Source organism: Cupressus sempervirens, chromosome 4 (genome assembly GCF_028749045.1).
Source record: "Cupressus sempervirens isolate cs-2001-9-10 chromosome 4, ASM2874904v1, whole genome shotgun sequence".
Taxonomy (NCBI): Eukaryota; Viridiplantae; Streptophyta; class Pinopsida; order Cupressales; family Cupressaceae; genus Cupressus; species Cupressus sempervirens.
The window spans coordinates 531,901,376-531,926,388 of record NC_143121.1 but is presented as its reverse complement, the minus strand read 5'-3'; the positions used below and the strand labels follow the sequence as shown (position 1 = coordinate 531,926,388).

General features: G+C 33.7%; 1 protein-coding gene across 1 annotated transcript in view; it reads left to right on the top strand.

Moving 5' to 3' along the window:
* Positions 1–7,777: 7,777 nt before the first annotated feature.
* Positions 7,778–25,013, top strand: part of PDF1B (peptide deformylase 1B) — a 187,862-nt gene continuing 170,626 nt past the window's right edge. Inside the window, exon 1 of the mRNA XM_089825795.1 lies at positions 7,778–8,336. Within this exon, the coding sequence (XP_089681921.1) occupies positions 8,114–8,336 (223 nt within the window). The 5' untranslated portion in view covers positions 7,778–8,113. The remainder of the gene's footprint in view (positions 8,337–25,013) is intronic.

Below are 25,013 nucleotides of genomic sequence, written 5' to 3'. Positions count from 1 at the left end.
TGACATTTTCTTTCCAACGCCTTGGCAAATCAAGGTTCTTGAGATGCATTCGATGTTCAATATAGAGAAGTTTGGCAGAAATTGTGGTTTCAAAGCCCTATTACATGAAACTTTTTTTTTGCATGAAATGCCTAAATCAGGTTTCAAGAGGCCCTTTACATGTAATGTTTTTCCTTTAGAGACTCAAATCGGGGTTTGCATGCCCAAACACATATTTAAAATATGCATTACAAGTGCATGAAACCCAAGTTTAAGCTAAAAACATGGCTTGGGAGATGCATTACATGTAATGCAAATGCATATATTCCAATGCCTAGAACAAAATTAGGGTTTAGGAGATGCATTGCATATTTTAAATGACTTGCATTTGCACAACCAAGCTTCAACAAAATTGGACACCCAAGTAGATAGCAATTCTTTGGAAAATCAAGGTTTGCAATTCCATTTACATATTTAAAATAATCTCATTCCATTCAAATTATGGTTTGCAAGACTCATTACATGTTTTATTTTGCATAAAACTTCATTTCTAAGACAAATTGTGGTTCTTGGATGCAAATACATGTTTTCATTTTGCACACAAAGACCAAAAACTAGATTTGGAAGATGAAGTATATGTTTTAAAATGCATGTAAAACTGTCTAGCTAGTTGTTTTGACAAGAAACAAATGGTTTACAAGCAAGAACGAGGTTTACAAGGGCAATTACATGTATTTCATCAAAAAATAATATGCAATTGACTTGTATCACTTATAGTTTCTATTTACCTCATGTCTTTTTTATTCACTTAATTTGTCTTTAGAGAGTCCATTAGATATTTGCACTAACATATTTTACATGTTTATGTGTAAATAGGTTAAAAAGGTGAAATTTCACTTAAATGTTTAAGTTAAAACATTAAAATAAAACTCAACATCAAGATAGACTATAAACTACACTTTAATTAATTAAATCACTTAAGTTATAAATTGAAGTGAAACTCAACATCAAAATATAGCATAAAGTGCACTATAATAACTTAAATCACTTAAGTTATAAATTTAAAGTCAAAAAATAACTTAAAAATATATCATAAATTGATTTAAATTCATATATTTCAAAAAGTGCAACTCAACATTAAATTATACGGTTTAATATTTTAAATATGTAGCGGGGGTTCTAAACCCCACTTAATGTGCACTTAAACCTTAATAACTTTTGACTAACAACTTTGATTAATCCCCAAGATATCCCGAAATGAGGGCGAGGCCAAAAACAAGAAATTGAAGGAAATTAAAATGTAAAAACAATCCAAACAAATACTCAAAAATATAAAAAGGACTTTGAAGGCCTAAAAAATCAAGTATAGGCTAACAAATTGGAAAAAAGAAGAAGAACTCGATGAATCATGAGAGCTTTTAGTAAAAAGACTCATTATATGAATTAGGAGTGCTTGATTGATCAATCTTCGCCAATCAAATAATGAGTTGCCATAGAAAAATACAAAACTTCATTAGAAAAGTTTCGTACTGTTGCCTCCATTTTGTGATGATAAAATTAAGGACAATGATATATATATATATATATATCTAAGAGGTTATGTTTAAATTATCAATTTATTTTATTTTATATTATCTTACAACTTGCAATTAAAAATACTAATAAGAATCCAATACAACTAAATCTAATAACAAAAATTAAAATTGAAAAAAAATATACCACGACATATTATGCAATCTAGTGAACATCAAAATTCTCTCCTCCTTGAATCTCCTTTTTAAATCCAATGTTGGAGGCATTGAATTTACAAAGGAGACTCAACTTGAGGAGGAAACTTTGATGCTCCCCAGAGACGATATATTTGGCTAGAAAATGGATGCAATTGGTGAGCTAATGGTGAAGTCTTCCTATCTGTTGCTTCTTTATGAGGCTAATTGTGGCAAAATATGGAAAATAGTCTGAAACTCTCAACTTATCCCTAAGATTAACATGTTGTGGTGGACAATACTACATAAAAAAGTCCTTACATGGGACAATCTCACTAAGTGTTGATTTTAGTTACCATACTGTCATGTCCTTTGTAAACAAAATGAGGAATTTGTCAATCATATGTTTATACATTGCCCCATTCATGCATGATTTGTGTTAAAATATTTTGCAATTATTCCAATTTGATTGGGTTTTTAATAAATGCCCAACAAAGTTTTTTAAACTAGGAAGGAACCTCTTTCTACCTCCTCATTGGGCAACATTTGTTGTGAATTCCTCCACATCTATGCTAGACAATTTAGGAGGAGAGAAATAAAAAAAAATATTCCAAGGTCTAGAATGTCCATCTAATGTTATTTTTCATATTTTCCATAGAACTCTACTAGAAAGTTGATTGTCACAGGAAGGGCTTACCCCATATTCATCTCTCTCCTCTTAATTATCCAATTCCAAGGTGTTGGAGAATCTAGGATTCATGTGGGAAGTTTGACTTCTCTAAAAAAAGAAAAAGAAAAAATGCAATATGTGCCACTCTTATGTTTGGATGGTTCATGCTCAACTTTGATAGTATGATGAAGCAAATTCTAATGGGTAAATTGTTGCTAGAGGGGTAAAAAGAATAGAGATAGGGAATTTTGTTGTAGTTGTTAGTGTAAATAATTAATTATTATTACACTTTACTTAAGTTTACTTAAGATAATGCATTTTTATATTAGTTGTCATGTAGACACTTTGGAATATGCATAGACATATGAGTTGTCTTGTTGACAACACAGGAGTTAGAAACTTATTTGAGCACATGGTGTCTACAACATCTCTTTATGAGATACACCTATGTAAACTTATCCTCTCATCATCGCACAAACTCCTGTGCTCAATGGAGGATAATCCACTTTTGGTGGACAAGTGCTTAGTTGTGATGTTTATCTCTTTGTTGACTCCTAGTCATTCTAGTTGCCTTTATATACAAGGCACTTCTATGATGTATTCATCCAATCATTAGATATCCATTATCATTTGATCATCATTAGTCTCTCTTGTGCTATCTATTGAGCTTCTTGATCTTGGTGTTGAATTATTGCCTTAGGCAAATTCTTACATGGTATTAGAGCTATAGCAACAGGAAACACCATGTCTTCCTATTTTAGCTTCATGGGATGACTTTCTTCCATACATTGCAGTGTTGTTTGTGGAGTCTCACATTGAAGATGTGGGAGACATTATTGATGACATCCATCTTCTCTTTGTTGAGGAGAATTCTTCTTCACTTGTTGCTAGAGAACACTTTGACCCTCAACCACTTGATCTTTCTTTTGAGACTGACATGATTGTGGACACTTCTTTTCAGAAGTTGGAGGAGGATTCTTTTACTTCAAAGGAGACATATAAGTCTTTGGAGATTGTATTCCAGTTTCCTCAGACATCATATCTTTTGAGGATTATTCCTACTAGTTGGGGAGCATTCTCTACTACACCTATGGCACCACTTCTTCCTACAAGGAAGAACATCATTCAGTTTACATGGTGCAACTTCTTCAGTCATCAAGGAGCTTCTTTCATGGGTGTGCATTCATCATTAAGGAGAGGCTACATTGCTTCTCTTCTCATATCTTCCTATAAGGATGATTCCTTGTCTTTGAAGTTTGATTCACTTTCATACATGGACATGTTACCTTGTTTACCACCTTCTTTTGGGCATCTACCAGATTGGCTTGTGGCATGTACATTCATCAAGGACATGTCAACATATAAGTAGACTTTAGAGGCATCATCCATAGCATACTACATATGGATTCCTCATCCATCTTCCTATCCACCATGGGAAGTATACTTGCACTTATACTTGGTGTATCTTCTTCCTAAAGGGAGAAATGTCATTTGTAGACATTGGTACTTTTTTATCTTCATGACATCCTTGTAGGAGATTGTTCAATATGGGGGGATACCATCATGTATTTTTTTCTTATGGGGGATATATGCTTGTACATGCATGATATATGGGGGGTCTTGATTACTCCATCCTTGCATGCATCTTGTACTACTTCATCTCTCTTTTTGGAGGAGGTTTTCCCTCTTTCTTCGTTTTCAGAGAGATTGCATTGCATCACATTGTATGTAGAGCATTGCATTTTTACATGGTATCAGAGCTATACCAAATTCTTACAATAGCTTATAGTGGTGCAAATCCTAAATAGATAAATAAACAAGCACAAGGAATGCACCTTCTTTGGGGGCTAAGGGTACCATTCATTATTGGTATGAGAATTCTCTTAACTAAAAGGGACTCCAATCTTATCATTGATGTTGTGAAAGGACTATGAAAAGACAATTGGTCTATTGAGGGCAATCTGTGGGATATTTACAAGCTCAAACTGAGATTTGATTGATTGATTATCAACCATGTTTAAAGGGAGGAAAATGCAATAGTAGACTCTCTTGTTGCTAATGGTTACAATCTAGAAGGGTTGAGGTGTTGATAAAATATCCACTTTCTTTCAATAAACATTCAAACTCTCTTGAATGGAGAGTTTCTAGCTTCCATTAGAGATGACGTGTAAAGTTTGTATTGGTTGGGATGCCTCCTTTGTACCTTTTGGTATTGGGTCTTTTATAACCCTAACTTCATTTTGCACTGAGTAGAAGTGTTACACTACTGAAAATAGATTGAATTTAAACATGAGAATGATGATATAGCATGACAATGCTAACTTATGGAAGATTATTTCCTACTGAGACACTAAATACCATCTGTGGTGTAATAATTTTCTTAGGTGGCCCCTAAGTACTCATGAAAATTACTATAATCTCAAAGAGTACTCTATAATGATGAGTGATATTATGTAAAGGTCACAAATAGTCACGTTAGCATTTATCATTATTCCTATCATTATCATGTGTACCCATTATATGCCATATTGAAAAGACTCTTGCTTGTGGAAAATTTTGGTCACATGAGCCTTCTCTCTTTGGGGGACAGTTCAATGATAGTACCCAACTGGATGGACACATACTTATCTTTCATTTAAATAAATGTGACAATGACAAGTTTCCTTAACCTTATCAAGGGTTGCAAGTTTTGTTTGAGAGTTGATTTGATATGGGAGACCAAGTCCACATCGAGTCTAGAAAGTCAAATGATTTCTAGAATGACCCCAATGTGTGGCATACTTGTAAAGAAGGCATTTTTCTAACTTTTTTGAATCCATTAACAAATTTGATGAGGTCTTGTATGTCTCATTTTCTAGCACCTACGAAAATAAGAGAGTAATTGTTGGGGATATCTCCTTTGAGATTGGTGAGGAGGTCATTGCTAAGGTTACTAGGTTATCTATAGATAAAAAGAAATGGAAGAGACTAGTTGGGTAGTTGATAATGACATCTTGAATATGTTCTTTACATGGAGTGTGGCCTTAGAAATAATGTAGAAAGTAAAAGACAATTTGGTACACTAGAGTCAAATAGAAGTCGTAAAATATTACACAATAAATTCATACTTCAAAATTTTCATTCAATACATGCTCATATATTTATAAGATTTTTAAATCCTATTTTGTAGGGAATAACGTTCCTAAATAAATTGTGTTGTTTTCACAAATCATCATACAACCCCTAATAAAATAACCTACTTAACAAAAATATATGACTAATAATAATATTAAATTAATTCACCACCCACACATACTCATTTATATTACCTACATGAACACTAATTCCCAATAGGGAGGCTATGACAATGCTCAACTTTCACCACCTTGGGACTAGGTTTGTTCGATGCTTATAAAGTATTTCACACTTGAAGGCACTTTAAAGTATATTAATTTTACCATATGCCCCTCCTTAACCATTTTATGAATCATGAAATCATACTGTTTTCTTTTTTTCTTATTAAATTCCATTGAGAGTTTTGTGTTTGATACCAAGGTAAGTGTCTACACTTAGGGTAAGAAACCTATTCCCTTGCATCAGGGTCTCCTTTTTAGATTATAACAATTCCACTGGCCTCTCTTTTCCACAAACCCATTGTTGTCTATGAGGCCCTTGCTTCATAGTCCCCCCCTGTTTGCTAGCATCATGAATTCACTAGGGAAAAGTGAGACAGGTAGTAGGCATCCAAGATCCCTTGAAATTGCCTCTCGTCTTGATGTTATCAACAAATTAAACTTTGATACCTTAGCCTCTAAGGCTAGTGTAGAAGTGAAAGAATCCATAAGAAAAAAAATCCTCCAGCCACCTGATGCTTATGAAGTAATTCACACATGATGACACTTTAAAGGTTATTACTTTTACCATATGCCCCTCCTCGACCATTTTATGAATCATGAAATCATATTGTTTCCTTTTTTTCTTATTAAATTCCATTGAGAGTTATGTGTTTGATATACCAAGGTTAGAAATTCATTCCCTTGCATTAGAGCCTCATTTTTAGGCTATACCAATTCCACTTGGCTCTCTTTCCCCCAAACCATTGTTGTCTATGAGGGCCTTACTTCATAGTCCCCCATGCCTGCTAGCATCATGAATTTGCCAGGGAAAAGTAAGAAGGGTATTAGACATCCAAGAGCCCTTGAAATTGCCTGTCGTCTTGATGCTATCGACTTATGAAACTTTGATAACTTAGCCTCTAAGACTAGTGTAGAAGCAAAATAATTCATAAGAAAAAAATCCCCACCTCCACCCCCCCCCAAAAAAAATAAAAATCTAATTTTCGTAGGAGGTAAACAACAAAGATGAGGATGATGCAGAGTAGGAACATAACACAGCTCATAAATCCAATAAGTTGGCCATTAGGTCTACAAAGAAATGACAAAGAAAAGATTATGACATTGAGGATAACACTAAGTGGGAGAATCAAAAAAATTGAAATGTAAAGTGACAAGGCCAAGACTATGGAGTGTGAAGATATAGATGCTGATGCTAGTGGCAATTCAAATAAGTCTACCTCTAACAAGTTGATGTTCCTACTTCTGATAAGGTGGAGCGACCCATTGATCTTTGTCTAAACATGTTGCCGAAAATGAGGATAACTTCATTCCACCTAACTCCAATGCAACTTCTGCATCACATTTGGTTAACCTATAGAGTGATGTGGGCAACTTAAAAAACATATTGAGTGAAGTGAAATAAATATTTGAAAGAATTTCTAGATTTAGTCTTAAGGTGATGCATAACTTGGCAACTTCCTTGTGCCAGCTACAACTCGAGATGCTTGGTGATGACAAGAAAGATGAAGGTAATTATAAGGATTTGTTCAAATTCCTTATAAAAGATTGGACACATGTGTTGTACCACTTAAGTTGTGACATCAAAGCATCCTACAATGCTTAATCACTTGTTGGTTGGCACTATGACCCCCTACCCTAGTGGAGTTTTTGTGAATATTCTCTTGTTAGCCTGGTTGTCTTATTGGACTCTAATTCATTGTTCTATGTTTTAAGCTATAAGAGGAAAATTTGGCTTTTCTATTAAGAATGATACTACTTTATATTGTGGTGATAATTTCAAAGGTTATATGCAAGCTAACTATGACCTATGATGATTGTTGTTAATAGTTCTATTTTAATTGCTTTTTGGTTGTGCTAGGGCCTTAAGAATCAACACCCTCATTTTACCCCTGAATAATATATAAATAACATACCATTCAACCACCATATTTAAAATTAAATAATCATATATTTTATTATCGTATTATCCCATATTTTAAATTACTTTAAAACCAAACCCTTTATCCATATTAATTATTAATTAATTAACTTCTTTTTTCCAAATGCGTCTCCTCTCGGTAACATCCTCCTATTTCTGAACCAAATGTGTCTCCTCTTGGCAACGTGGATGTAGGATATCCTATTTCATATTAAAATATTTTACATTTTATTGTGGTTTCAGAGCCAAATTTAAATTCATTCCATTGCTTAATTCTCTGGATTTAACTAGCAATTTCCAAGAACAAGTAAATGAAAAGAAGAGAGGACAACAGAAACACAGTAAATTCATTACAGTTCAGTCTAAAACGAGCTCAAATCCAAAATCTGGTCAAGCTAAAGCCCCGCAATGACTGGCCAATGCTGTGACCCATAAAAAAATGTTGCATTTAAGTGCTGATATGGCTGACTGTTGATATTCAGTAGATTTTAGCTTTCAGTGAAGAATGCTAACATATGTGAAATCTTCGGCGCGAGCACTACCCCTTCCGTCTGTTCTCACACCTCTGCTCTCGGTTAGTTCTAAATCTCTCCCTCGATTTTGCTGGCAGCAGAAGCCATCACGCTTGCAGCTCAAGTGGAAAGGGGAAATTGGGACGAGAGGTCTGCGTGTAATGGCACAAGCCAAAAGAGTATTCCTTAACGAACTTAAACAACCTAAGGAATTTGGTCAGTATTTTTTTTTCTGCAATTACTTTTTTGTTCCTATATATGTGAGTTGAATTCATCGAATAATCACGAGGTTTTGGAAGTCCATTTTATTGTGTGAAGAATATGAAAGACAGATTTTAATGATTCAAATATTTCTATTTGCAATTCAATTGTCCCAATTATATACGCATCATAACACGCATGAATCCAGGTGATACTTTTATTTGCAAACTCATGCAGATTATATATCAGGCCTGCAATGACCTCTAATTTAGCATGCGATAGTTACCGGATATGAGAAACCAGAGAGAAATCGCGTCGCTAATGGGATGATAAATGATGTTCTGGAAGATGCATGTGGGATATGGATTTTCTGTACATAGATATGTCTTTTTCCGTATTTGTTGAGATTCATCAAACTTTTATCATGCTGACAGAATTAAAATTTGTGAATTAGTAATGAAAATAAAAGATTCAAATATCGAAAGTTGAGCAAATAAAAACACCGGATGAATACTGAACTACTGTTTTGTTGAATGGGTTACTGCGTGGTGCTCACTTGCAATTTGTAAGTCTGCGAAGCATATTGTCGAACTCTTTGCAATAATCGAGTACTCTTCAACATACCTTGATGACTGGAGTTTTATTAGGCTTTTTTTAATGTGTAGATTGTTATTCTGGTGAATGGTACAAGCATGTCAGAGCGGAGGTATCGACTGTTTAACAAAATGTCTTATAGAACTATTCCCTTGAAAAGAGCTGTTCTTTAGGTGAAGCTTAGGTGCCTATATCCAGATGAAATGCATGGATGAGAAAACAGATTAACAGAAGGCCTCGGATTATATCAAACCAAAGCAAATGGCAACAAGTAGGCTTAAATCCAAGCTTCTAAGTCATTCCATTATCCTTACAGCCGTTGCCATTTAAAGGAGGCGTTTTAGGATATATTCATCTATTTTCTGCAAGCCGAAGCTCAGTGCAGCCATCTCATAAATGACTCGACAAAACGACTCACACTTTCACTTTCCATGAAATGAAATAATGAAACAAGAATATAACCATCCACTACAAACCACATTTCACGTTGGCAAGGGGAAGATTTATTTTGAAGCAGAGTCAGCATCATAATTCAAGCAATTGGACTCTACAAAATCTCGACAGCCCAAAATCTTGACTCAGAGTTGGGACTTGGCAAAAACTAGCCCAAATTTTTCATTGGGGGTTGGGACTAAGCAACAAAAAAATTATAACGTCCCCTAATTGGAGTTTACCTGTTTTTTACTCTTAAACAATAATTCCAACAATAACATACTAAAGTGAACTCTGTTAGTCATCAACAATTTTGAGAAATAATGAACAAATATTCCTAGTGAATAAGGAGATTAAGATAGGGATTATGTCTATCTGACCATCTCATAATTAATCATAAATAGTCTTGGTAGGAAACTTGAAAGGGCACCAGTAAATCACCCAGTCCAAAGCCCAAGAGCACGCAACATTCACATCATAGCAACTTGCCCCTTATCCTACAAGTGTCAAGAACATCCAACCATGACCAGTTCTATCCCTTGGGGTATCAATTCGCCTCTTGGTCCACAAGAGGCAGGATTGTCCAATTATGACCAATACCATCCCTTGGGGTGCCGTATTTAGTTTGGGGGTGTAGGTAAACTGCATCTCCCTTCCTCTAACTTACATTTGATTGATTATGGGATACATACATAATTTTACACACACAGAGAAATATAGCATAAGTAAGAATCTTATCATAGATAATATTTATGTAAGCAGATTGCATTAACTGCTTAGAAATCAATATCAATAAGTGAAAATAGGTACATTGATTATATTAAGTATTAATCATTCATACTAATTTAGAGATAGAATATTCCGATTCTACATGTCTGCATAATATTGCTGTAAGCCAGATCTCATTGGTTTGGTGTTATGCAATTGCTGATGCTTATTGATGTTCTAACTTCATGGGTCGTTTGATTGTTGTTGAATGATAGATTGCTTGAATGAATTCTTTTGATTTGATGATTCAAGGTATGGGTGATTCACAATTAAGTAATTGAGATTAGATGATTGAAGAACGACATTATAATGAATGCTAGTCTGTGTTGATGTTTGATAGCGTTAGTTGGATAAACCTATTATACATGTGTTCTTTATATTTGATATCAGGTTCTTGTTATATGAGCAAAATTAATATACTATATATATGATTAAATTCGTTATTCTGATTAATGAATAGACATTTCCTATGAAGGGGCATGTCTATTCATGGCCTCTCCAGTATATAAATCTAAGAGGATGTTGCATTTGGAACACACATACCAAACATAATGGCAGTGCTTAGTACATTTGCAGTAGATCCCAAAAAAATCAACATGGTATCAGAGCCTAGTTGCAAATGTATAAATGAACAGACTTGGTTGTTGAAAAATCAATAAAATACATTTGATTAGCCAATCATGGATATAAGTGAAAAGAAGGAAAGCAAAGAAGATTTGTGATGAGTCTCTGCACAGAGTTATCAAAATCATAAGAATAATCCGGCCAAGCACATTGTAAACGGGCGAAGCAAGAAATATAATAATGGCTTGACCAACAAAGATAGGGAGAGGTCATATGTAATAAGAAAGAATGCACAAGAATACTCTCTTTTGCATACAGTTATAGAATGATGTAGCAGAGGATTCATGGGAGTCAATATTTATTATTTACTGTTGATTCTACATTATTGGCAAACTGTTTAATAAAATTCTAAGGAAATTGTTACATATGAAATTAGTGCTGAAAGATTATATCCGCACTCTTATATTAATCCAAATACATTGGGCAGAGAAAGGTAATTGAAGAAAAGTTTTAGTAATGACCTTATCGAACTATATAATCAATGATAGAAAAGACATTTTGAAATATTTTATCATCAGAGATAAATATAGTCCGGGAGGACATTATTGATATACACCTGCAATCATGTTGTATACAGGAATCTGAGGAGAGGCTATGACTGTCTTAGAAATATTAGCCAAATCTTTTACGCATTAAGGAATGACATGTTGCAGAGGGAATCAAACAAGTTGACTGATAGTAAGGTATGAAAGTGTAGAGGAGAAGTCCTGAGAAAAGGATGACACCATAATATATTCCTAGATCTATGTGTGAGTCCACATGTAAGCATGTTGGAAGGGGAACTGTCTGGGTACAAGGACATTAACTATATACAAACGGCTTTGGTACTGAGGGACATTTTATTATCTACCTCACACTATAAAGGTAATTGCCAAATTAAGATGGCAAGTCATATAACAGTAAAACAACCACAAGCCCGCGTCATTGGGTAAAAGTCGATCTAACTAACAAACAAAGAAATGTATCAAATCCATTGGGTATAGAACCGTATATCAGATCCATACAAGATTGAAAAAGAGACCATTTCGATAATAAGGTGAAATGTGTAAAGGAATTGAATCCAACCTTATATTCAAGAATTTATTGAACTGTTTCCAAGATGTGAATCGGAGGGCAAGTCAAAACCGTTTCAAACTAATTTTGATCTTTATGTGAAGCAGTTGTAAAGCAGAACTGATAATGAAAATGATGTGTTCGATGATATGAGTAGCACGGGGTGACGCGATATTATATGGAGCAAAGTATAAAATTTGGACATATTATTAGTGTGGAAATTCATAGAGTAATCAACAGGGAGGGTCGGCACTAAATGAAGAGATTATAAATTCCTTCTAAAGATGGAATGATAATGATGATGACTTATGAGCTATTTATTGTTGTTATCTTTGTTACTATTCTTATTTATTTTTGTAGTTGCACTAAATTATTATATGTAGGCATATGTGATTATAATATATCTAGGGATATATAATATGCTTATGGAATTAAATTATAATAGTATATTATTTAAGGTTCTTCTTTCACATTTGAAATATTTTACTTAAATTTCCTATATATATATATATATATATATATACATATACATATACATATATATATATACATGGCAAGTTTATGAGAATTCATAAGGAATGCATTTCTTCTATATGTAAAAGAAATAAAAATTGTGACAAGAATGTGTGTACATAATTGGAATGATTTTATTATGCAAAATTACTTATTCTTGCGTAATATATTTGCCTTGATCTTTTTCTTCCGAGAATGTTATTGCAGGATAAAGAGGGAGATTGAGATTCAGAGGGAGCTTGACGTTTCATTAGAGGCAACCTTGAAAGAGAGGGAGGAAATAGAGGATATGACTTGGTCAACCATCGGTGATCTCAATCATATCGATTCAGAGGGAGTAAACTATGTTGAGATGGATTATCCAATGATCAATAAATTGTTGTAGTCATAGTTGGAAAACTCGCCAAAAGCAAAAACTTGCCAAGCCCCCCAAAAGTTTAATCGGGAAAAACTCGGCGATTTAAAAAAAAAACTCAGGAAAACTCGAAAATTTAAAAAAACCGCTGAAATTTAATTAAAAATACATTTATTTTGCAAAATTTAATGAGAAGATGCATCTAATAAGTTAATTAAAGAGAATACAAAAGAAACAAGCAGAGTTTAGATATATATAAATGCACAGTGCGTACAAAATTGCATTCTTATGCGGAATGCTCATGGTAGGAAGCAAAATAGTAAATAGTTATTGGCATCAAACAATGCAGCCGAGTTTTAAAAAAAAAATCGCCGAGTAATCGGCGAGTTTTTTCCCAACAGCCGAGTTTTTATTCCTGCGAGTTTTTCTGGGATTTACTTGCCCAGCTTAAATACTCGGCGAGTGTTTAAAACTCGCCGAGTAATCTGCGAGTTTTCCATCTATGGTTGTAGTCTAGAGGACTGTGATTTATCAATGTACCTCGCGACTATGTGATTTTAATGGGCCTACCCCCTGTGTACATCGTGAGGAAGTGATGACTCCCTAATGATGTCACTTGTATTTGCAGAAGTTACTATAAGGTGACGATCTTACAATAACTTGTATTACGAGATCACCAAATTCAGTATATGATGAATGTCTTATATCTCAACATTCTGGAAGGCCATTATTCAAAGAGTATTTGGTGGATATCATTGATATTTTGGGACGCCAATACTCTTGACCAATACTCTTGATATCAGATGTGATATCAAACCTTATTTTGAGTATTTGGTGAATATCATTGATATTCTGGGAGGCCAATACTTTTGATATCAGATGTGATATCGAACCTTATTTTGAGTATTTGGTGAATATCATTGATATTCTGGGAGGCCAATACACTTGATATCAGATGTGATATCGAAGCTTATTTTGAGTATTTGGTGAATATCATTGATATTCTGGGAAGCCAATACTCTTGATATCAAACCTTATTTTGAGCACTTGGTAAATATCATTGATATTCTGGGAGACCAATACTCTCCATATTAGATGTGATATCAAAACCTTTTGAGTACTTGGTGAATATCATGTGTTGATACTCTGGAAGACCAATACTCATGTTATTGAATGCAATATCAAATGGTGGAAATCTTTTGAGATATCCTTAAAATTGTTATTTGTAATATTACATCGAAGTAATATTTATTCTTATGTGGTTATCCTTCTAAGCTAAGAGGGGGTTTTGATGTTTGATAGCTTTAGTTGGATAAACCTATTATACATGTGTTCTTTATATTTGAGATATTAGGTTATTATTATTTGAACAAAATTAATATAATATATATGTGATTAAATTCATTATTCTAATTATTGAATAGACATTTCCTATGAAGGACATGTCTATTCATGACCTCTTCATTATATATAAATCTAAGAGGATGTTGCGTTTGGAACACTGTAGTAGATCCCGAAAAAATCAACAGTTTGGTATATTAGTGGATCATGATTGAATGATGTTGATTTAAGGCTATTAGATTTCCACAATCCATGTAAAATATTCTATATTTCCACAATCCTTGATTGAATGATGTTGATTTGATAGAGTGATGCTTGATTGCTGAATTGTTTGTTTTCTTGATCCAAAGATGAAGAGATTATTGATGATTGTTTGCTGGATCTTCCTGATTGATTGTGATGGATCCTAATTTTTACCTCCATTTATAAAGTAATAATGAAGATAGAAATATGATCACAGATGTCAAAGGCAAAGATGTTAAGTACATACATAGTCAACAATCTAATCATTGCATAAGTCTAAAAGCAAGAGGGCACCATAGGTGTAGGAGGCATCCAGGTTTATAGATGAGGTAGAGTGTCAAGAGAATATGTCAGTCAGAGGCCATACACCTGATGTCATCAACTACAATATTCTCATCAATGGACTTTGCAGAGGGCAGGTTATGAAGGTTCTTAACTACCAAATTGAAGGCTGATGAGTAGTTATGGTCCAAATATGTTGACATTTAGATGCAGCAACATGTTGCTTTTGTAGGGTAGGTAAAGAGCATATTACTATTCAGCTTAGTAATCAAATGATTGAAAAGGGTTCCTTCTGACTACAGATGCAAATTTCAAGCTCTTGCGAACAATATCTGATGGGCAACAATGTATTGAGGTGGCAATTATGATTGTATAGTCATTTATGGTAGTGATATATATTAACTTGTATTCAAAGGATATACAGATACATCAATCTTTCACTAGTAAATAGAAAAAATGTTGATCAATTTTCATGAGAGAATCCCACTAAGTATACGAAAGGCTATAAACATATCTTGTTGGTTTGTGGAGAATGCTTGCAATATAAATGACAAAGACGAAATTGATGATTCCTCATGAAAGTCGCTTGTACATGGACAAAGTGGTAGAGAATTATTATAACATTGAAGATTGAAAGACAAACAAATTTATTAATGACAATGAGTATTGATGGAGCCATGATTTCAGGCTTCTATTAGTGGAATAAATCAATAATAGTGTCTCCTGGCAAAATTTGCCTTCCTTCAGTTGAAAATCCTATCACAACATTTGATCTGAAGATGAAATTACTATTATTCACCGCTTACAATAGGTAAAGTATAGGTTTGGTGCTTGAAATCTAATATGGATATCATTGAAAGTTTTGAATTTGTGCTCGAAGATTTTCTGTTATTAGTTACGCATTGGTTATGATCCGACAAAAATAAATTTCAATTGTTGAAGTACCATTGATGATATGATAATTAACCGGGATCGGAATCTCTTTGCAACATTTAAAATGATATGATCAATGCACGTAGTCTTCATTGACACGCAGGGGATTAATGATTTGCCTTCTACTCTTTGTGCTTGAGAAATAATCCCTGCCACGACTAAATCACAAAAGCATTATTAAATTTCTCTAGTGATGTCTTGTGTTCACTGCAAATTTAGAAGCATGCGGGAGGAGTGAAGCGATGGATTTTGCAATAATCTCACATGGCAGTCTGTGCATATGAAGAAAAAATTCAAAAATAAATTGTTTCCCAAGCTTTTTGTGTCATTCGAAATCATGTTCATGTCTGTGCCTTTGCGCCAAATACATAAGGGTGGCTATAAATTGCTGGTTTTAATTCCTTCAAATAATGACGAGTTATATTTTAAATTAAACTAAGGATTAGTTATTCATTATAAAGAGGTGTGTTGATTGACATGTAACTTTTCATAGAGACACAACTGTTTGGTTTGTGCCTCTCCACCTTTATAAATAAGGGATTAAAATTAGAACAAGACACAATTTTTTCATATACAATAGAAAAAAAAACTCTCTGTAATTTACTTAAGCACTTGTGATATACGATTTTCTCATTGGCAGAGATTGAATGATTGATCTAAGTTGGTGAATTCAGAACTATTGGCAAATATTTTTATGTGTTATTTGGAGTTGAATTGCAGCGAATAGAGCATCATTTTTAAGTGTCTTCATTGCATTCAATTTCAGGCATATTAGTGAGAAATTCATTTTTATTTGCAAAGTTTAGAAGTTAAATATCATAATTTGGTCCTTTCTGATTGTTTTATTTTCTATGAATAATTCAATATCAGGATAAGTAGATTGAAATCAATTATAGCCTTTTGAACTTGATAATTGCAAATATCATGAAATAGTAAATCGTTTCCATATTTGTGTCTATTTTGTCTCTCTGTGAGTTAAAATAAAATAGTCTAGTTTGAATGTGCGTAGATATGATTGATTAGTCGTATCCTGATAATGAAATTGTTTTCAGTTTTATAAATAAAGCTTCATAAAGTTGAACATTGCAAATTGTGATATTGACTATATTACTCCCTCTTTTAAAATTCCAGCACTAATCATTAAGGTGCTTCTAATTTCTAATTCATAGGCTGATAAGCATTCTATATCTTTCTATTTGAAACTAATATATTCACTTGGTTTGAAATCCATTACATCTTTTTATCTAAAACAATCTCACATTTTATTTAATCATTGTCTTTATTCCCTTTTCAGCATTTACAAGTTTGAAGCAATCATGTTTTGAAGTTATTACTCAAGATTTATATTCACTTGAGCAATGTAGAAGTTTCCTAATCTTCTTGCCATTTTAGGAGACTATCATTGCATTTAATCGATCTGCTATAAGTATCTTGGATCTAAGTTGTTGTCCAAGATCAGGTGCACCTGCCTTGGCCTTGCAGAGCCACACTGTTCAGTTTTGTCAAGTTGGCCACAATTGGTTGGATATCCTAGCATCAAGTTGGCAAGACTCGTATGATTCCAATCTACAGTTTTGGGAACTAACAGATTGTTTGCTTGATTTTTCAGGGATTAATTGTAATGACTATGTTAAACTGTAGTTCAGTCAGATTGATATGATCATGAGATTCATTATAAATGGTAAATCATCATTATATAGATATTCTTTATGCATACATATTATTATTATATATATATATATACTAATCAATAATGATTAACTATAGAGACATGTCTCTTCATGAGACATGGCTCCTCTTTCTCATATTTATATGAGATGCAAATCTGCAATTGGAACACATCAATCACAATGGCAATGATAATTACGTTTGCAGAATTCGATCCATGTTACTTAACATGGTATCAGAGCCTAATTGCAAATACAAGAAAATAAAGACATTTATATCAATATGGAAAGATAGCCACTACCCAGAAATTGTACTCTTAACCAGGATATGAACATGCTATGGCATACAAACTGGCATTGAAATTTCATGCTTGAAGTTTTAGAAACCTAATGATGCATATACGGGGTTCGGTTTTGTGCAGAATCTAGTTATTTGTTGGAGATCTAAGTTCTGTGTATATTATTGCTGGACAGAAGTTATAGATGGGTGACTACTTTATTGTGAACAATGTTTATGTTTGGGCGGCAGATCCAAATAAATTCTGAGAGTCAAACATGCATAGAAGATATGAATAATAAGCAGATGTGATTTAATTATGCACAAATTTATAATTATTAATGAGCATATCTGGATACGTACTCCTTGAATCTAATCGTCAATCAACATGTTTCAGATCTGAACACCAATTAACGTTGTTTAGGGCCTGCTGCAAGATATTCCAATATGCAGGCCGTACATCTCATCTGGAACAAAATACAGAACACTATTTGAAGAATATACCTCAATATCACACTGTTGATGCTTCTAGATCACCTTCAACAGTTGGAATTGATATATGATAATATTGTTAATATTATCTAAGTGACTTAACCTAATTAATTATCATTGTCCTTCTGGAATGATATGACTGAAGTAATTGTGAGAGTTGTGGGTATATAATTACATGTTGATTTGATTCCACAGTGAGCTCCTTTGACAACATCTTCGAAAATCTCCCATTTATTATTTCATGGAAAATGAAAAATTCTTCTAGAGCACCTGATGGAGCCCCAATTTTGAAGACTCCGTTTATGTTTTTATATAGATATTGCTCCTCTAAATGATGTAGAGACATTGGTGGTGAAGACTGTGTTTGAAGGTTGTTTAACAAATTCCTTGAGTGATATATAGTATTGTAGATATGTGAGAGGAACATTTTCCCTATTTTGCATGTCACCCAAACTAACAATCTTTATTACATTATCGACACTCCAAATTTCCTTCTTATCATGGCTTTCAAGCGGACTTGTTGAGAAACTTATAGATGCGTTCATTCTTCACAGCTTCTATCAATCATTACTTTCTAATAGATTCTTCTTTAAGGTAAACAGCGATCAATTATGATCAATCCAATTAAGAACAAAATGTCTGAAAATTATATTCAAGAATTTGAATATCAATATGAGGAAAAGCGATCAATCTGAAGTGAAAATAAAAAATATAGATTCACATATACAGACTGCTAAACAGATCTGTTCCTGAAACAATTATGGCTGAATAATTCCACTCCATAATTGTTTTTTATCTGTGCAGCCCACTGATACAAAAATAAAATGATACACCCTGAAGTAAGAGACATATTTTTGAAACAAGCCATTTCCAGATTTTCTACAACAATTTCCAGCACTTATTATTATGAAGATCTGAAACAAAACATTCCAAAGTTTGAATAGTGCAGATTGTATCTCATCAAAACACCACAAACTAATGCAAACAACCTACGGTTTGAGAGACAAAGAAGCCGTGATGTATTAGGAGCCATCATAAAATTTGGAAGTGCTGAGTCATCACACGTCTTCCTGGTATAGGAACAAAGACATCTAAGTTAAAGACAGAGCCAAAACATCTCAATGTTCACGTCTTCGCTTGGTGCATAATCTTAAGAAGATAGTGGCGATGAAGTGACTATGGCAGCATATGAGGGCCGGAAATGATGTTCCAACTATATTGGCTTTTGAAGTCATATAATTAACAAGCTCTAAACCCTAAACCTAATTTTCATCACAAGTTCACAAGACATGTATATATAGTCCATATGCAAGAAATATAAGGATTGCTGATTAGGAATGAAATAAGAAAATATAATGTATATTAAGAGGTCTATAATATATATTTGGTATTGTTGATGTTGAAATGATGCAAATTCAAGGGTCATTTTACCAAGTGTAATCAAGAATATTTAATTGATGAATATAGATAAAGACATAAATATAATGAAGTTGGTAATAACAACAATCATAAGGTGAAATAAATTGGAAATCAAGAAAGGAAGAGTTATTAATACTAATTGAAATGATGCTATAAACATTGTCAAAACTGAAGTTTAATAATGGTTCCAATCTTAGCATCCATGACAATGGGTGACATCACAAATTAATAAAATTGATAATCAAGAAGGCACTTTGAGGAGCTTCATTTATGTGGAGTTTTAACTAGTACAGATTTGTCACAACAAATGTATTTAAAGGTATTGACATGGAAATGATTCTAGTGCCCTTCCAAAGTTTTGAGGAGAGAGATGTAAAATTGTCTATCAATATAACAATGGGAATCTTACATTAAGGGGGGAATAATAGCAAATGTTTCATTCCTATTGGAGATATTCTCTTGTTTGACGTACATGGACCTTTATTGGACCAACTTCTATCTAGAATACACAGATAAGTATTCATTATTATTAAATACTAGTCAATTATCTACTAGTTAGTCTCTTTGTTATTTGCATTTTATATGTACCATATGAGTTATTTCCCTTCATCTTTACCTTGTATCTGAAGTTGATCTTACAGGAAAAGAAAGCTGGTACATTACACATTGTGCATGCTAAAATAGATGATAGTAACTCCAAAGACCCTGATGATCAAGACGTATAAAGTCAGGCATTTAAAGAAAATATCCTTGATGATTATGAACAAAAATTTCAAGGGTTACATCACATAGGAAGAACTCATTCTTGATTAGCGTATTGGAAAAGGAACAATATTACGAGAAGAATCAGTTAGAGTTGAGCTAGCAAGAAAGCATACTAGAAACAAGAGCCTGTGGAAATTCTACATTGAGGGGCGGTGAATGATTACCTCATAAAATGTTGCATTTCCCATTAGAGGCAATTGTAATGCATATGGATCTTTGTTAGAGAAATTGGTATCAAGGATAAGTATTTATTATCCTTAAGTATACATTTGTCTATTTTAGTCTCTCTCTTATTTGTATTTCTATGAACTATTTTCCTTTGATCTTTTTCCTTGTATCTAAAAGATGATCTTGTAGGAAAACAAGAATGGTACAGACTCAATCTTATGAAGTAGCTCTTATGATCTATAATTCATTAGTCTTCTAATGATTAAGTTGGATAATGTAAGGACTGTAAAGCAAATATCCATGATGATGAGTATCCTTCCATAATAAGAGGGAGTTTGTCACTTCTCTAAAGGCAACATTGGAGCTCAGAAGATAAATAAACTCAGAAGTTTAATAATCAGAGGGAGTCTAGAAATACATGTGGGTAACTACCTCATGGGCCTACCTCTACGTACATCATGAGAAAATAATGACTTTCCACCAAGATGGAAGACTATCAAATTTAGAGGGAGTTTAACAAGCATCCTTGGGGGAAGAAATTTTTGTGGAAGTAACTAGAGGACCTGACCTCCCAGGATCGATATTCAGAGGGATAAATTCTGAGATGCGATCCGTCATGGATGATATCCTCTCTATGAGAAGAAGTTCCAAGTGGAATTCTCTGTAATGCACTCTTGTTTATTGTTGCTTCAGTCTTGGGTCAGCTATGATATCTTGGTTTAGTAGAAAACAACCAGTTGTTGCTTTGAGTTCTATTGAAGCTAAGTACGTAGCTGTCTCCATGGGAGCATGTGAAGCATATCGAGACTCCTTATCACTATATAAGAGATATGGTTGGCAGTGATGTTATCAAATTAAGTTATATTAGTTCATATGAGCAACATGCTGATATTTTACGAAGCCTCTTGCGAAGTTGAAAATTGTGTACTTCAGAGGTAAACTTGGTATGACATTTATCTATTTATTTTTAAATGCATTTATTAACTAATATATTCATGAATATAAAATTGCTTGCAAGCTTGTGTTGTGAAAAGTGACGACTTTTCTTGTGAAAGGTAACGACCTTTCTTGTGTTCTGATCCTATTTAAAGTGACGACTTATGTTTGAAGTTAAGGGTTATCCTTGTTCTTCAGGCCGGATTTTGGTGGACACATTGATGACCTTCATGGTTCTTCAGGCCGGATTTTGCCGGACACCATGAAAATCCATTTGTTATGGTTCTTCGGGCTAGATCTTGCTGGACACCATAACTTATTAGACCACATTTCAAGTGGTGTTTTTCATATCTACTTTAATTGCCCCTTTGCTAAAGAGGGAGTGTTGAGGATTTAGCCTCATAGTGAATTGAAGTAAATTCCATATGTTAAATATGTTAATTTACATATGTGTGTTGATGAATTCATATTGATATGCCATTCTAGGGATATCATAGTGAGATGATATCTCCTTATACTCAAGAACATAATATGTTCTATATCAATCCTTCCTAACTAAGAGGGAGTGTTAAACTGTAGTTCAGTCAGATTTTTATGATCATGAGATTCATTATAAATGGTAAATCATCATTATATAAATATTCTTTATACATACATATAATTATATATATAATATATATTACACATTATATATATATATATATATATATATATATATATATATGGTTAGTTATATTAAAATATACTAACCATTGATGATCAACTATAGAGACATGTCTCTTCATGAGACATGTCTCCTCATATATATATATATGGTTAGTTATATTAAAATATACTAACCATTGATGATCAACTATAGAGACATGTCTCTTCATGAGACATGTCTCCTCCTCATATTTATATGAGATGCAAATCAGCAATTGGAACACATCAATCACAATGGCAATGATAATTACATTTGCAGAATTTGATCCATGTGACTTAACAGACTGCCCCTAATTTTTTTTGAGGGATGTGTTTTCTAGATGTGAACCAAACAAATAGTTTTTTGTTTATTTACTTCAAATTCATTCATAGGTAATTTCATACATAGACATAAACATTACAATGAAGAGATTAATCATTCCCTGCATCAATTTACGTTGAAAACCTTTACAAGTTAAAACAACATTCTACTACAAACTCTGTTACAATATGTAGTCTTCCTACATGTATATTTACCATTCACCAAAGTCCACGCGCCATAGAGCCAATGTATGACCCTCTATAGAATAGGATGATTTGTATTATAAAATCGAACCCTCATCAAAATCCACAAATGATAGCTTAAAAGATGGCGCCCAACCAAGAGAAGCACAATGGCAGAGTACCCAAAAGCAGATTAAAATCTCTCCAAGGGTTATGATAAAAAATGTGCTTCAGCCACCTTGAATAATCACTTCCAGAATTCTGGTAATAAACTCAGTACACTGAAGTGAAACCAAACACACCTTAACTCACTTGAAATTGAAGAACACCACCAACACACTGAAAACTACAAACACCAAACTGTAGATTGAAAACCCACATCAAAACATGCTGAAAGTCTTCATCCTCTCACCCCAAAACTCACACCAGAAAACTTAAAAACTTTGATCTTCTAACAGTAATTGGCTTGAGCGGACCTTTTGCCACTGAAACTGGTGTCCTAGCTGAGGGTATTCATTCATATTGTCCTTCCTTGAAACACTCCAGCAGCACTTTGTTATGTTGCCAAAATCAAGATGATCAAATAAGAGCCAAAATGTTATTTTAAAGAAGAAAGGGAGAGGATTAGGGCACCACAAGTTGAAAAATCAATTTTCTTCCAAAACTTCATGCCCCCTTTTAACTTTCTTTTACTCCTTATATCTACCTTCCTAGGCATCCACCCTCCTTGCATTTTAATTGTAGACTTGCTACAGACTTCCAGGTGTGAGAGAGAACACTCAGAAGTTAGACCCAACACCACCTAGACTTCAAGTATGACTAGGGTGATTTCTTTGAGGTGGTATTATACGTGTCCAACAACTCCACAACTACCCCAAAAGTTTTTGTTTGCAATGAACAATAGAAAACTCCAGTGCCTACCCATTTCCAATGCTTAAAGATGCAGATTCAACACTACTAAGCTGGGCGCTACCTCCTAGGGCCATTTTAGAGCTAGAAAATTTAATACTTTGCAAAACCCTCATGTGATGTATCAATCCTCATCACCTAGCAGCCAGGAATCCATCTAGAAAATACCTACAAGAGGATCTCAACCTCTCTAAGAGTTAGCTTCAATCAATTTGAATAATCACTTCCAGAAATCTGTTAATAAACTTCAGCACACTAAACTTGAAGCAAAACAAACCCAATTCACTCCAAAATAAAGAATGATCACTAAATCACTAATACACTGAAAACCACACACACACCAAACTATAAACTGAAAACCAACATCAAAACACATTGAAAATCTTCATCTTCACACCCCAAAACACCCACCAAAAAGACTCAAAACTCTGATCTTTAATAATAACCAGATTGAGTGGGTTGTTCACAACCAAAACTAGTGTCCTAGCTGAGGCTTTCTTCCTCGGACGAACAAATTGTCCTTCCTAGAAACACTCCAGAAGCACTTTTTTATGTTGCCAAAAATAAGATGTTCAAATGAGAGCCAAAATATTCTTTTAAAGAAGAAAGAGAGAGGGTTAGAGCAACACAAGTTTAAAAACCATTTTCCCTCCAAAACCCCATGCCCCTTTTTAGGTTTCTTTTAATTTTATATTAAACTCCTTATATCTCCCTTCCTAGGTATTCACCCTCGCATTTTAAATTGTATTTTTTAAAACATTTTTTTCTTTTATCTTAGGCTTCCACTTTTAAGGCATGATATTAGCTTTATGTCTAGGAAATATATTGGCCCCCTTTTTAAAACAGTGTTGTCTAATTAGGACATGGGGTCCTTTTCCGAGAGACTAAAAAATAAACATTTAATAGATTAATAAGATCAATAAATCAAATATTTCTCCGAAACCCTTCAGCTCACCAAAGATATAGATAGTCTGCACTATTGAAGAACTGGTGGTTCACTAACTTACTGAAACTAGTAATTACTCAATATAGCTCCCTGCTAAAAATAGAAACTCTGCCAAAAAGCTCTAGAAACTCTTACACGAATTTAATAGGACACAGTCTCTTAATCCAGACCACTTAGCCTACCAGGTTTCAGGGATAGGATAAATTGGATTAACCATGTGATCAAAAGTGCAAAGATGGGACATTACATTAATGATTGATGGAAGAAGGATGGCGATTTATACATCCTCCTTAAATGCTTGGAATGAAATCTCAAGTATACTTTATTGGTGGAAGGGTCACCATCTTTCATAAGAATTGAGCTACCACTTTTCATTTCTGTCTTTGAGAATAACATGTTATTCCTCACATTGATCATTCTTGAATGTCTTCGAGTGAAACTGCTAGGTGTCCAATGTGAGTTAGTTTGTGGAATATACCCCGTATAAACCACATAATGTTACAACATTATTCACTACCAGTAGCATAATATACAGGAAACCAAAAATATAAGAATCACACAATAGCAAAATGGTAAACCAATATTCTTATTAATTGCATAATAGCTCTTTCCCAAAAAATTGCTATCTTCCTTTGTTCCCTCACAGGTACATATAGACTCCACAGTTGGTTAAGCCTTCCAACCGTTCATGACTCATTATGTTTCAGAACAATTATTACTTATGCTTCCTGATCACTAACAAAAACTTAATTAGCCTCTACATCATTCCCCCCCCCACCTGCCCCCC